At 64.8% G+C, this 14,404-nt stretch overlaps 2 protein-coding genes across 4 annotated transcripts in view; one reads left to right on the top strand and one right to left on the bottom strand.

Moving 5' to 3' along the window:
• Positions 1-564: 564 nt before the first annotated feature.
• PLIN4 (perilipin 4) lies at positions 565-12,197 on the top strand. 2 transcript variants are annotated; one of them, XM_053897011.1, is made up of 8 exons: positions 565-683; positions 795-862; positions 1,393-1,528; positions 2,406-2,461; positions 4,301-8,201; positions 8,299-8,486; positions 9,817-9,903; positions 9,976-12,197. In XM_053897011.1, the coding sequence occupies exons 2-8, from the start codon at positions 812-814 to the stop codon at positions 10,306-10,308; spliced, it is 4,752 nt and encodes a 1,583-aa protein (XP_053752986.1). In that variant the 5' UTR covers positions 565-683; positions 795-811; the 3' UTR covers positions 10,309-12,197. The 2 variants fall into 2 exon arrangements, with proteins under 2 accessions (XP_053752986.1, XP_053752985.1); XM_053897010.1 differs by having other exon boundaries at positions 2,403-2,461.
• HDGFL2 (HDGF like 2) overlaps positions 12,179-14,404 on the bottom strand; it is a 21,133-nt gene continuing 18,907 nt past the window's right edge. The window contains exons 12-16 of one of the 2 annotated variants that reach the window (XM_053897017.1): positions 14,325-14,395; positions 13,943-14,044; positions 13,576-13,789; positions 12,829-12,961; positions 12,179-12,482 (exon numbers count right to left, since the gene is read on the bottom strand). In XM_053897017.1, the coding sequence (XP_053752992.1) occupies positions 12,380-12,482; positions 12,829-12,961; positions 13,576-13,789; positions 13,943-14,044; positions 14,325-14,395 (623 nt within the window). In that variant the 3' untranslated portion in view covers positions 12,179-12,379. The remainder of the gene's footprint in view (positions 12,483-12,828; positions 12,962-13,575; positions 13,790-13,942; positions 14,045-14,324; positions 14,396-14,404) is intronic. The other variant, XM_053897018.1, reaches the window with a different exon arrangement.

Raw genomic sequence — 14,404 nt, 5'->3', positions numbered from 1 at the left:
TACAGGCTGACCGTGTGCCAGGTCCATTTCTGCCGCAGGAGACGTAGCTCGGAGTGAAACAGGCCTGAGGGAGGGGAGCTGTGCGTTGTGGGGAAGGGCTCTGCGGGTAGCGAGAACAGCATGTGCAAAGGTCCCGGGGCAGCACCATGCCTGGCGTGCTGGAGGAACCGTGAGGAGTCCCGCGTGGCTGGGGGAGAGCGAGCGAGGGGGAGAGAGCTGGAGGAGGGGAGGGCAGGCAGAGAGCAGGACCCTGCGGGCCACGGGGAGGGCGTCTGGAAGAGGAACCTGAGGCCGGTGGATGGTAACTGGCCAAGGGGTCGCGGCAAAGCAGAGCTCTGAAGTGTGCTTCGTGGGTGGAAACCGGAGGCCGAGACAGCCTGTGGGCAGGGCCTTGGGGGCAGGGGATGGTCCGCAAATCCCTCGGCCTTGCTGGGGGTGGGGGGGCGTGCCGTGGGCAGAGGCCGCCCGGTGCGGATAGCAGGGGAAAGGTCCTGGGCCCAGGGCCCACGCTGGGCTGGGCAGGCTGCACGTGACCGCCCAGGGCCCTCCCCCGGCCCGCTGGCCGCCTGCCTCTGCCGGCCGGGCCCGGGCCTGCCCCAGACCCTATAAGGCCTGGTAGCCGAGAGCAGAGCCAGCCCCCAGCTGCACCGCCTGTGGCTCTGAGGGACCCTCACGCACCCCAGGTGAGCAACGCCAGGGTGAGGCTGGGCCGGAGGGGTGTGGCCGGCGCGGGAGGGGTGCGGCAGGAGGCCCGGGAGCCCCCCGATTCACACACCCTCTCCGCCCCTTTCCAGCTGCTCAGAACATTACCATGTCTGCCCCAGATGAAGGAGGCCGGGATCCTCCCAAACCCAAGGGCAAGGTGAGGGGAGGTGCGGTGGGGGAGATCCCTGCCGGGATGTGGGGACCCCCCCGGAACCTTGGGAAGGTGACCTTCACGGTACCGGGGTCCGGAGGGCCTGGGAAGGGTGGGGTGGGAAGGCTCTGCGAGCCATGGTACCAACTGCCCCCTCCGGTCCCAAGCTGAAGGGTGGGGGGAGCGGGGGGGACACAAGCAACCCTCAGCTCCTGCCCTACCATGTGACCTGGAACCAGCCGCGGCCCCTCTCTGGGCCTCAGTTTCCCCATCTGTGAAATGGGGGGGGGGGGGGGCGTGGAGGGAAAAGGCCTTTGGAGACCCGGAGGATGAACTTTTCCTCTGTCTACGGGAGGCAGGCTGACTCTGCCCGTGGCCCAGGCAAAGAAACTGAGACTCAGAGAGGCTAAGACACCCTCCTGGGGTCTACCCAGGATGAAGGGCCCGAGGGGATGCAGGAACCCAGTGCTGTCCAAAGCATTCCCCCCACCCAGCACCCTGGCCCTGCTAACGCTTCCCCCCCCTGCCCCGTGTAGACCCTGGGAGGTTTCTTGGGGTCCCTGCCTGGCTTCAGTTCTGCCCGGAACCTGGTGGCCAGCGCCCACAGTTCTGCGAGAGAGGTCCGGCCGGTCGCCGACCCTGCGGGTGCGTCCGCGCAGCCCCAGGCTCAGGGTGAGTGGACAGCTCCGTGGGGGCGGCGGCTCTAGAGGTGGGTCCCGGGAATAAACATCCCCGAGCAGGGACTTTTGATCATTTGGGGGGGGTGGGGGTGGGGGTTCACACGTGCCAGCATCACCTCAACAGACACTCCAGGCTGGCGTGCTCAGGTGGCACCAGATGGGGAAAACTGAGGCCTACGTAGGGCAGGAGAGGGGCCCAAAGTAGCATAACCAGCAACGGCGAGGGTGTGGACACAGCCTGTCTCTCTGCTTTCTCAACCCCTCCCCTGCATCCCACCCCATTTCTGATGCACCGGGGACTGGGTGCTCCCCGTGTCTGAGCTCACTGAAGGTTTCCATCCTGGTTCCCAGCAAAGGGGGCTGGCTTCCCTGGGGTCACATAGCCTTGGCGGCAGGGGCTGGTGGGGAGGGAGCGGGGGACTCCCTATCCTCCATTTGCTCAGCGGGGCTGATGCCGGGGAGCGTGGGCCTGGACGCTCGCTCACTCTGGGCCCAGCGCCCCAGGCCAGTGACTTCTGCCCCACATACCCAGGCCAGACAGGCAGCTGCGGCTGGGGCGGGGCCCTTAATACCCTTCCTCGGGTCCCCTCCGGGGTGAGTGTCCAGGGCCCGGGACCCGGGCATAGAAAACTCCAGAGAACTCCCGTACCAGCAGCCCAAAGCCCCAGGGCTCCAGGGGAGCCTCCGGCAGGGCTCAGTCACTGGCTGTCGATGTCACCTCCTGCTGTCCCTGGCAGGGCGGCTGGGACATTCCTGACCTTTCAGGCTGTGCCCACCAATTACGCAACGGGCCCCAGGCCCGTTGGCTGATGCCAGCCCACGTCCCTCGCCCTTCCTGGTTGCCTGACCAGCTCCTGTGCCCACAGCAGCCACCAACCTGGAGCAGACGGCCGGCGGGGAGAAGCAGCCGCCGCCTTCAGATAAGGTGAGAGGGGCTGGTCGACCTGAGGCCTGATGGCCTCCGCCTCCTTCTGGCGCTTCTCGGGGGAGGTTTCGGTTCCTGCCTTCTGAGGGGCTGTCGTAGGCCAAGGGGAGGGCAGACACCCCAGTGCGTCCTGCTGTGGGATTCCAGGCGTAGACTCCCCTCTGAGCTTCAGTTTCCACATCTGCGAAATGGGTGCAATGCCGACCACCGCCCACCTGCCCGGCGGGGCAAGGCTGCGCACGGTCTCCCGCTCTGTCTAGCGATAACGGGCCGGGAACACGGGCCCCTCGGCGCACGCCAGGCTCGGGGCTGCGTGTTTTCTGTGTGCCGCTTACTGGTGAACCTGCCCCGCGAGGAAGGGAGCGAGAGTACCCCACACCACAGCCAAAAAGCACAGAGAAGCCAAGCCGCTTGCTGAAGGTCACACAGCCAGGCGTGGCTAGGGAACCTTCCTGCACCTTCCATCCATCTCGGATGAACGGGGCTCTCCCCTCGCTATCACGTCCCCAAGGCTGGGCCAGACGGAGTGACTGATGCGCGACCGCTAAGGGCCACAGCAGGGCGCCACAGCCCTGTTAGGACTGCTTCACTGGGCACGCTTAAGGGCCCATCCTGGAGTCTTTCTTTTTCTTTAAAGTTTATTTATTTATGTTGAGAGAGAGAGCGAGTGAGAGTGGGGGAAGGGCAGAGAGAGAGAGAATCCTAAGCAGGCTCCGCACCGTCAGTGCCAATCCCGATTCGGGGCTCGAAATCACAAACTGTGAAATCGTGACCTGAGCCGAAGTCGGACCCTTCACGGACTGAGCCACCCAGACGCCACCCCACCCCCCCCACCCCCCGCCCCCCTGCAGTCTTACTCTACTCCCCTCTGCCCTCAGCTCAAGGAATGAGGAACGCCAGTGGCCCTTCTGGCCCAGATTACAACAGACCGGGACAGCCAAGGCCACACCCTGTTCCCTCCCCGTCTTAGTCTCAGTCTCCTGCAAAGTGCTTCAGGCACCTTGACTCCCTTCCTCCACAATCCTTGAAGGAGGCAGTTGTGTTAGTCACCAGGCTTCAGCCAAAAAGCTCAGAGGGATGTGTCTTGCCTGAGGTCACACAGCGGGGGGGCTAGAGAGGGGCGGAGGGCTGAGATTCGAACTCAGGTCTCTGCAGGCACACAGCCCAAGCGCCCACTTGAAACGAGGCAGGGTAGCAGGTGGGCAGAGGTAAGAACAAAATTTCGGGGCTCCCTCCAGCTCAGTATTGTGGCCGTTTGTGGCCAGATCCCTCCTGGTTGTGGTACGTCCTGGGCGCTGTGGGGGGGATTGCACGGCATCCCTGTGCCCTGCTCGCTCGACGCCTGGGGCACCCTGTCCCCGAGTCGTGGGCAACCACAGATGTCCGCAGACGCCACCCAGGGTCCCCTGGAGGGTAGAATCACCCCGGTTAAGAAGCTCTGGATTACAGACAGCACACTTGTGGTTGAAAGTGAGTGGTGGCGACTCAGGCCGCCACAACCCTTTGTTAGTTTGACCAGATTAGAGAAACTGCCCTTTGAAGAGTAGGCAAGACGAACCAACTATGTCACCCGGCACCCGGCACTGAGCCCAAGGCCAGGGGACTTTGGCAAAGGTTCTGGGGGTGTGGGGACCTGCCACTGGGGGCGCAGGCCGGGCCCTGGAAGGCCATGGCTGGATGACAGTGTGAGAGCAGAGTATGTACAGGCGGGAGGTGACGGGCAGACTCTCTGGGTGACAGTCCTTCGCCCTGATGCACGCGAGGGATCGGGCTGGCTGAAGTCTGGGGTGCGGAGCGCCTCGGGCTCTCCTCTTGACCACGCGTGTCCTTTCTTATCAGATGACCCCTGGGGCAAAGGACCTGGTGAGCTCCAAGATGAGTAAGACCAAGGACACCATCTCCTCCGGGATGGCCGACGTAGTGGACGCAGCTAAAGGTGTGGTGCACGGAGGCCTGGGCATGACCCGGTCTGCCCTCTCAGGTGCCAAGGAGACTGTGGCCAGTGGCGTCACAGGGGCAGTGGGTGTAGCTAAGGGCACGGTCCAGACCGGCCTGGACACTTCAAAGACCGTCCTGACGGGCACCAAGGACACCCTATCTACTGGGCTCACAGGTGCACTGGGCATGGCCAAGGGCACCGTCCAGACCGGCCTGGACACCACCAAGAATATTGTCACAGGCACTAAAGACACAGTGTCCGCTGGGGTGACGGGGGCAGTGACCATGGCCAAGGGCACCGTCCAGACAGGCCTGGACACTTCAAAGACCATCCTGACAGGCACCAAGGACACCCTATCTACTGGGCTCACAGGCGCACTGGGCATGGCCAAGGGCACCGTCCAGACCGGCCTGGACACCACCAAGAATATTGTCACAGGCACTAAAGACACAGTGTCCGCTGGGGTGACGGGGGCAGTGACCATGGCCAAGGGCACCGTCCAGACCGGCCTGGACACTTCAAAGACCGTCCTGATGGGCACCAAGGACACCCTATCTACTGGACTCACAGGTGCACTGGGCATGGCCAAGGGCACCGTCCAGACTGGCCTGGACACTTCAAAGACCGTCCTGACGGGCACCAAGGACACCCTATCTACTGGGCTCACAGGCGCACTGGGCATGGCCAAGGGTACCGTCCAGACCGGCCTGGACACCACCAAGAATATTGTCACAGGCACTAAAGACACAGTGTCCGCTGGGGTGACAGGGGCAGTGAACATGGCCAAGGGCACCGTCCAGACCGGCCTGGACACTTCAAAGACCATCCTGACGGGCACCAAGGACACTGTGTCCACGGGGCTCTCAGGGGCAATGAACATGGCCAAGGGCACCGTCCAGACCGGCCTGGACACCACCAAGGCTGTCCTGACGGGCACCAAGGACACTGTGTGCAGTGGGGTGACTGGTGCCATGAATGTGGCCAAAGGGGCTGTCCAGACCGGCCTGGACACTTCAAAGACCGTCCTGACAGGCACCAAGGACACCCTATCTACTGGGCTCACAGGTGCACTGGGCATGGCCAAGGGCACCGTCCAGACCGGCCTGGACACCACCAAGAATATTGTCACAGGCACCAAAGACACCGTGTCCGCTGGGGTGACGGGGGCAGTGAACATGGCCAAGGGCACCGTCCAGACCGGCCTGGACACTTCAAAGGCCGTCCTGACGGGCACCAAGGACACCCTATCTACTGGACTCACAGGTGCACTGGGCATGGCCAAGGGCACCGTCCAGACTGGCCTGGACACTTCAAAGACCGTCCTGACGGGCACCAAGGACACCCTATCTACTGGGCTCACAGGCGCACTGGGCATGGCCAAGGGTACCGTCCAGACCGGCCTGGACACCACCAAGAATATTGTCACAGGCACTAAAGACACAGTGTCCGCTGGGGTGACAGGGGCAGTGAACATGGCCAAGGGCACCGTCCAGACCGGCCTGGACACTTCAAAGACCATCCTGACGGGCACCAAGGACACTGTGTCCACGGGGCTCTCAGGGGCAATGAACATGGCCAAGGGCACCGTCCAGACCGGCCTGGACACCACCAAGGCTGTCCTGACGGGCACCAAGGACACTGTGTGCAGTGGGGTGACTGGTGCCATGAATGTGGCCAAAGGGGCTGTCCAGACCGGCCTGGACACTTCAAAGACCGTCCTGACAGGCACCAAGGACACCCTATCTACTGGGCTCACAGGTGCACTGGGCATGGCCAAGGGCACCGTCCAGACCGGCCTGGACACCACCAAGAATATTGTCACAGGCACCAAAGACACCGTGTCCGCTGGGGTGACAGGGGCAGTGAACATGGCCAAGGGCACCGTCCAGACCGGCCTGGACACTTCAAAGGCCGTCCTGACAGGCACCAAGGACACCCTATCTACTGGGCTCACAGGCGCACTGGGCATGGCCAAGGGCACCGTCCAGACCGGCCTGGAAACCACCAAGAATATTGTCACAGGCACCAAAGACACAGTGTCCGCTGGGGTGACAGGGGCAGTGACCATGGCCAAGGGCACCGTCCAGACCGGCCTGGACACTTCAAAGACCGTCCTGACGGGCACCAAGGACACCGTGTGCAGTGGGGTGACTGGTGCCATGAATGTGGCCAAAGGGGCTGTCCAGACCGGCCTAGACACTTCAAAGGCCGTCCTGACGGGCACCAAGGACACCCTATCTACTGGACTCACAGGTGCACTGGGCATGGCCAAGGGCACCGTCCAGACCGGCCTGGACACTTCAAAGGCCGTCCTGACGGGCACCAAGGACACCCTATCTACTGGACTCACAGGTGCACTGGGCATGGCCAAGGGCACCGTCCAGACTGGCCTGGACACTTCAAAGACCGTCCTGACGGGCACCAAGGACACCCTATCTACTGGGCTCACAGGCGCACTGGGCATGGCCAAGGGCACCGTCCAGACCGGCCTGGATACCACCAAGAATATTGTCACAGGCACTAAAGACACAGTGTCCGCTGGGGTGACAGGGGCAGTGAACATGGCCAAGGGCACCGTCCAGACCGGCCTGGACACTTCAAAGACCGTCCTGACGGGCACCAAGGACACCCTATCTACTGGGCTCACAGGTGCACTGGGCATGGCCAAGGGCACCGTCCAGACCGGCCTGGACACCACCAAGAATATTGTCACAGGCACTAAAGACACAGTGTCCGCTGGGGTGACAGGGGCAGTGACCATGGCCAAGGGCACCGTCCAGACCGGCCTGGACACTTCAAAGACCGTCCTGACGGGCACCAAGGACACCCTATCTACTGGGCTCACAGGTGCACTGGGCATGGCCAAGGGCACCATCCAGACCGGCCTGGACACTTCAAAGACCATCCTGACAGGCACCAAGGACACCCTATCTACTGGGCTCACAGGCGCACTGGGCATGGCCAAGGGCACCGTCCAGACCGGCCTGGACACCACCAAGAATATTGTCATAGGCACTAAAGACACAGTGTCCGCTGGGGTGACAGGGGCAGTGACCATGGCCAAGGGCACCGTCCAGACCGGCCTGGACACTTCAAAGACCATCCTGACAGGCACCAAGGACACCCTATCTACTGGGCTCACAGGCGCACTGGGCATGGCCAAGGGCACCGTCCAGACAGGCCTGGACACTTCAAAGACCGTCCTGACGGGCACCAAGGACACCCTATCTACTGGACTCACAGGCGCACTGGGCATGGCCAAGGGCACCGTCCAGACAGGCCTGGACACTTCAAAGACCATCCTGACGGGCACCAAGGACACCCTATCTACTGGGCTCACAGGTGCACTGGGCATGGCCAAGGGCACCGTCCAGACCGGCCTGGACACAACCAAGAATATTGTCACAGGCACCAAAGACACAGTGTCCGCTGGGGTGACAGGGGCAGGGAACGTGGCCAAGGGGGCAGTGCAGACTGGTCTCGGCACCATCCAGAACTGGTTACCTGGCACCCGGGACCCTGTGTGGGGCGCACTCACCAGTTCCAGTGCCCCCCGCGAAGGAGGGGAAGCTCTGTCCCCCGGAGTATCCAGCGCCCCGGACACACTTGGTGCAGGCCTGGACCCTGTCCGGGAAGCCACCGCTGAAGCAACCCGTCCCCAGGGGGCCACCCTGGGCAGGGAGGATGCGGGGCACGTGGCCACCGCGCGCGGCCATGAAGGACCCTCGAGCTTCGCGACACTCCGGGACGAGCTGAAGGAGCTGGGGGATGTCTTCCGGCCCCTGGATGCCGAGGAGCAAGGTAAGAACGGCAGGGCCGGCCCACCTCCCACGGGGCTGGGCTTCTGTAAAACCCATCCCGGGGCCTCTCGGATCCAGTGATCCCCTCTTCCCTGCAGCCCAGCTTGCCGCCTCCGAGCCTGAGCCGAGGGTGCTCACGGCCGACCAGCGCAGCTACTTTGTGCGTCTGGGCGACCTGGCCCCCGGCTTCCGCCAGCGGGCGTTTGAGCACGCCCTGAGCCACCTGCAACACGGCCAGTTCCAGGCCAGGGCCGCGCTGGCCCAGCTGGAGGACGCCTTCAAGCTGGTAAGAGCCTTCCCCTCCCCACGCTCCCCCATCCCCGTGTGGTGACCCGACGGGCATCTACTGAGCCCCACGGAGGCTTCTCCACGGCGGACAGCTAACGTGTCGGCTCCTGCTCTGTGCCAGAGGCGGAGCTGAGCCCAGTCCAGCGGCAGCCCCCTGTGGCCAGTGCAGACGGCGAGGCTCCCCCAGCTCTGAGGACCTCCCGGTCTCCAAGGTCATGGCTCTTAGACGTTTAGATGCACGTGCAGTGAAGAGCTCAGCAATGCTGCCTGAATCCAGATCTCCAGGCTGCACCCACACAACGGTGATTTCAGTCGGTGCCCCACGGTCTCTGGTGGGCCACAGCACGAAGACCGCGGGTCCGATCCAGCGGGATCTCCACAGGCGTGAACAGGCCCCTGGGACACTGGGCCATGTCTGGGGACATCTGTGGCTGTCACAACTGCAGGAAATGGTGCTCCTGGCCTTGAGTGGGCGGGGTCAGGGACGCTGCTCAGCCCCCCACCCCCAGTGCCCAGGACACCAATAGTACAGCACACAGAATGATCCAGAACCAGTGCCAGTGTTAGCAGGGCCGCGGAGGGGAAAGCCAGGGTTAATCATGGGGGAAAAATAACGAGTAAAGCCGTGCTCACCCCAGACACTGGAATGCATCTCCAAGTGGTTAGATGGCATCACCCAGGGTGACCTCAAGGTCTGTAAGTCACTGCCCTGTGTGTGCAGCCTCCCATGACCTCAGCAGGTGAGAGGTGGTCAACATAATGTAAAGGCTCCTGGGGGCCAGTGGAACCCCTTAACCTAGGAAGTGTCCCCTGGGGGGGTGATTCTGTTCCCAGGGACACTTGGCAATCTGTGGGGATGTCTGTGGTTGTCACAACCGGGGGGGGGGGGGGGGACTCCTGGCATGGAGGTGGGGACCAGGGACGCCCCCCAGCAACCCCCCCAGCACCCAGGACTGAGGAGTGGCCTGACCCCACCTAGGTTTTTCTAGGGGGTCACTAGCTGCTGACGGGAGAACGGGCTGGACCCGGGAGATTCCTGCAAAACTCCCGGCACGTGACGGACAGTGGGGCCTCTGGGGTGGCTTCCATGGCAGCAAGAGGCACCGGGTTCAGAATGCGCCTCCGAAGCAGGGATGGGGGACACGAGAGAGGGGGACTCTGTAAGGCACCTCCGAGACCTTTTCATTCGTTTCTTATCAAAGGATTTTATTTTTTTGTGGCTTTTCCACCGTGCCCGGGAAAGGTCCAGACGTGAGGCTCCAGGGCCAGACCCCAACGTCCCCAGGGGACCAGCTGTAATGTCTCCGCTGGCGTCTCTTTCTTTCTAGATTCAGAAGGCCGAGCGGGCTCCAGAGGGCCAGTCACCTCCAGACCAGGGTCCGAGCAGCAGCGTGGAGGAAGGCGCTCCCCACGAGGTGCGTGACCGAACGACGAGGCTCCCGCTCTTCTCCCTCCGCCCCCGCTTACCTCGCTCCCTGCTCCCGCAGGTGCCGGACGCCGGGGCCCTGTCCAGGGCCTGCAGCCTCGTCCAGCGGCTCCACGTGGCCTACAGCTCCCTGGCCGCCGGCCTCCAGGGCCTCCCCGAGGAGCTCCAGCAGCGTGTGGGGCGGGCGCGGCACAGCCTGTGTGAGCTCTATGGCCTGGTCTCCTCGGCCGGCTCGGTCCAGCAGCTGCCGGCAGAGCGCCTGGCCCGGAGCCACGAGGGCGTGGGCCGGGCCTGGCAAGAGCTGGAGCAGGTGCTGGACAGCGTGCAGCACGGCCCGCCGCTCTGCTGGCTCGTGGGGCCCTTCGCCCTGCCGCCCGGCGGGCAGCGGCTGTAGGCCGCTCCCGGCCCACGGGGGCCCTCCGCGGGGCCTCCTCCCCGGCCCCAAACCGGCTCCCCCTCCTCCCCGAAGGTCTGGACCCTGCGCTGCCTCGCCCCAGCGGGGGCACCAAGGACCGTGAGCTCAGCGGCACCACGCACCCGGCTCTAGGCCTGCCCGCACCGTCCACCCCTTCTCCTCCGGGTCTGGGGGCCCAGGGTTGCTAAGACCGCCGACGGAGGGCGTTTGCCTGAGGATCTCAAGCAAGCACTCCCATTAAGGAAGAGGAACGCACACGTGCCTAAGTCTAGAAGGTTCCGTCCAGTTCTCTTGCTCCTCCCTCCTGGGCTCCCGGCTCTGTCCTCGCTCTAGAAGCATACGCCCTCAGCAAACCATGTTCCGTTGCAGCCGGATGTACCAGAAGGCCACTGTCACCCCGAGGCAGGCTCCTACCGCCTCTGCCAACGCTCGGTGTGGCCAAGGGGCTTCGTGAGGGTCAAGCTGCGGCAGCCAGCAGCCATGGCTATGCCCCGGGCCGGCTGGAGGACTGGACGGGGGCGGATATAAAACCAGCCACTTCCCACCTGGGCCTACCCGGAGCTGATGCTCTGTGGCCCTCCAAGCACCTGGGCTGAGGCCTCTGAGGAAGGACCAGCAGAGCTTCCCCGCAGGGGACGGGGCCCTGGGACAGTGGGGGGGACAGTGGGACAGTGACCGCAGGTGCTCAGCACGTTCAGGTAGGCCCCACACTTGGTCGAGGCTGGAGAACAGCTGTGACGCAGCACCCCGTCCTTCCGGGCCACACTTCCCCAAATGCCCAGGGCAGCCACGCCGGGGTGGCACGTGGGGATACAGGACGCCAGGCGCGCCCTCCCTGGGCCTCACCTGTCCTCCGGCCGGGGGGGGACCCTGGCCAAGGAAGCCCCCGCTTCCCAGAACCCGCATCCCACCCTCGACCCCCCGGTCAGGCCCCAGGACCACAGCCCCTTCTCACACACGATGCGGTGCTCTGAGCCCAGGACGCGACACCAGCCTTCCCCCAAAGGGTCGCCAGGCTCCTGGGCGCTGGCCACGTGAGACACGGGGAACGGGTCAGGAAGCCCCTCGGGCCCGTCCTTCCTTGGTGTCCCTCACGCACTGTCATCGCAGGAAGAGATGCTAGCTGGAGCTCCAGTCCAGCCAAACCAAACGAGGGGCGCCAGGCTCAGGAAGTCCCACCCTGACCACGGCCCCGGTGGGAACGGAGGCTCCTGGCCAGGGCAGGGTAAGTCACATACAGTGGACGCCACTGTTTAGCCAGCAACTGCCCAGTGCGGGTGTCGGTCTGAATCCGCGTGACGGCCCCGTGAGCCTGGGATCCTTACACAGGTGAGGAATGAGAAGCCCGGGGTGGGAGTGCCACTCATCCAAGGGCACAGAGCAAGTCCCGCCCCCAGTGCTCACACCCTTGGAACATCAAGGACACTGGCCAGCCCACAGCGGCCCCCAAGCCTGAATGGCTCGAATGCCCCGAGCCACTACTTCTGGGGACCCTGAATCTTGCCTCGGGGGTCCCAGAGCCACCTGCAGCCTGGCTGGGAACAGAGAAGCACGGTCTCCACCCTCCGGGCCCAGGCCCGCCCGCTGGGTCCCTGCTCCCGCCTGGGTGCTGGGCGGCCGCACGCAGGAGGGTCAGACCACAGCCTCCACTCGAGCCCCCATTACTTCTATAAAGGCCCACCCCCCACCCCCACTCTCCCTCACCGTCAGCCCTGCAGGGCCAGGCCAGGCAGGGGCACCTTCGCAACCAAGTTCACGTTCGCTGTGAATGCTACGGCTTAAATCCTTCGTCCCTGGACGGGTCCTGGACAGCTGCCCCAGCAACACTAGACAACCAAGTCAATAAAAGTGACTTTCATTAAAAAAACCCTTTATAGTCATTTCATGTTGGTTGGAAATCACAGAAGTTAGGCAGAAAAACAACCCAGGGGACAGATACAAAGGGACAGCACAGCGCCTCCCCAACGGGTCTCTGCTCCTTGGGTGGTGGGCGGGGGCCGGGGCAGGCCTGGGGCATCTACGTGCGACGGGTGGGCCTGGCCGCCGGGGCTCAGCTGTCCTCCTCGTCCAGGGACTCTGAGGCTATCCGCACCCTCGAGCGCTCCTGCCGCTCCTTCCCGGGCACGTCCAGCTCGGGGGCCTCCTGCGCGCTGCTGGTGGGGACACAGCACGGGTGCGGGTGAGCGCGCGGCCCTCCACCGCCAGCAGAGACCCAGCGCCCGGGGAGCGCGGCCGTGTCCGGAGCGCCCTCCGCCGCCCCAGCCGGGCCGCAGGGCGGACCCCGGGTCCTCACCATGGCGGCGTCCGCACCCAGGAGCCCACGCGCCCGTTCCCGGCGCGACGGGAGGAAGCCGCCCTCCCGGGGGGCCGGGCCCAGAGCAGCTCCCCGGATGGGGGACCCACGGGTCAGCGGCAGGGGTGGCGGGTGCGAGCAGCCCGCGCAGTGGGCGCCTTCTCAGGAAGCTGCCCCCCGTGGCCGCGGCCCCCGGCGATACTTACTCGTTGTGTAAGGGCTCTTCAGAGGAGCCGCACCCCAGCCCCTCCTCGGAATTCTGTCCTTCCTCCTGCTCCTTGTCCCCCGCGCTCTCCCCTTTCTGGGACGTGGCCTCGCCATTCACCGGGGCTGAGAGATCTGGGTGGGAGAGGGGGAATCGTGACCCCGTGGCCCTGCCCGCCGGGAGCAAGCGAGCGAGCTGGTTTGGGGACAGGAGCCCTAAAGGAGCCTGCAGCCCCCTCGAGGGCCCCGGCGCAGAGCACCCACCACATGCCCCCGGCCCACACCTCCCAGACCCATCGGGACTGCTCGTCCGTCAGGCTGAGGCATGTGCCGGGTTCTGCAGCCGGCTCCGGGCCCCCGCACATACAAGCCTGAGACAGGGAGCGACTGGTAAAGGAGCGGGGAAACACGTGTGCGGGGTCTGGGGACAGAAATAAGGAGACGCCCCCTGCAGGCCGGCCCTGGGGCTGCGGAGGCTTCAGGTCTGAAGAAGGAGCGCCTCTCCGCAGCCCCCGTCAGAACCACGTAACCCTAGCAGGAAGGACAGCGCGACAGCCCCTTTGTCGCTGAGGGACCCAGCACCACTGTCCCTTCGGGAAACACCCTCTTTCTCCTCTCAGCCCACCCCTGGCCCTCCCAGGTCCAGCCAGCCCGTCCCGCGACGCTCCCACACGCGGCCCCCACGCACGCACGGCTTCCCGTGCCGTCTGGCTCGGAGGGTCTACGAGGGCTCCCGCCCTGCTCCTCACCAGCGCTCAGCTCGTCCTCCGCCCTCTCCGCGGGGGCCTCCTCTCCAGCCAGCGCCTCCTCTGCCTTGTCCACCTCGGCCCTCTCCTTCTCCGTCCCAGTTCTGGTCGCCTTCTGGATGGCCTCGATCTTCGGTCCCAGGACCCGAGACTTGAGCCGGGTGTAGACCTCTGCGGCCTTCTCCATCACCTCCTTGTTGGCCTTATAACGGCGGATCTGACCCACGAGAGGCCCGCTCAGGAGACGCAGCGGGTCTCGCCGCCCCCGCCAGAGCCCCGCCTCCAAGGCCGCCACCGCCCAGGCCGTGACCCTCAGGACCCCTACCCCCGCCGGCCACCAGGCCCTTCCGCTGCTAGGATCCCACCGCACCTTTTTCAGTGTGGCCACCACATCTGTGTTCTTCTGGAGGATCTGTGAGGTCACCTGCAGGGTCCCCAGCTCCTCGAGCGCATTCAGACACCTCTTCACATCCTGCAGGGTGGGGAGAGGAGGAGGGGCGGCACCTAGCTGAGGGGGCCCTAGGGAGTGCCCTGGGGGGCAGGCGGAGCGACAGGGACCCCCAGGGGTGGTGGTTGAGACCCAGAACCTGGAGGACTAAGCAGCCCGGGTGGCGCCCCCTGCTGGAGGACGCCAGGTGAACCGAGACCCAGGGTTTGCCTCAGTTTCCCAGAACTTCTCAGGGGCTCCACACACGAGGGGCTGGGGGACTGCCTGGCCCGGAGGAACCTCCGCACCCCGAGGAGGGTCTCACCGGATTGTCGACTTTCAGGGCGAACTTGATCTCGCTGTGCAGCTTCTGCAACTTTTCCTCCACGGAAGGTTCTGCGGCCA

Source organism: Panthera pardus, unplaced genomic scaffold (assembly GCF_024362965.1).
Source record: "Panthera pardus isolate Hobbes unplaced genomic scaffold, ASM2436296v1 HiC_scaffold_8, whole genome shotgun sequence".
Lineage (NCBI taxonomy): Eukaryota > Metazoa > Chordata > Mammalia > Carnivora > Felidae > Panthera > Panthera pardus.
This window is presented reverse-complemented; position numbering and strand designations above follow the sequence as displayed.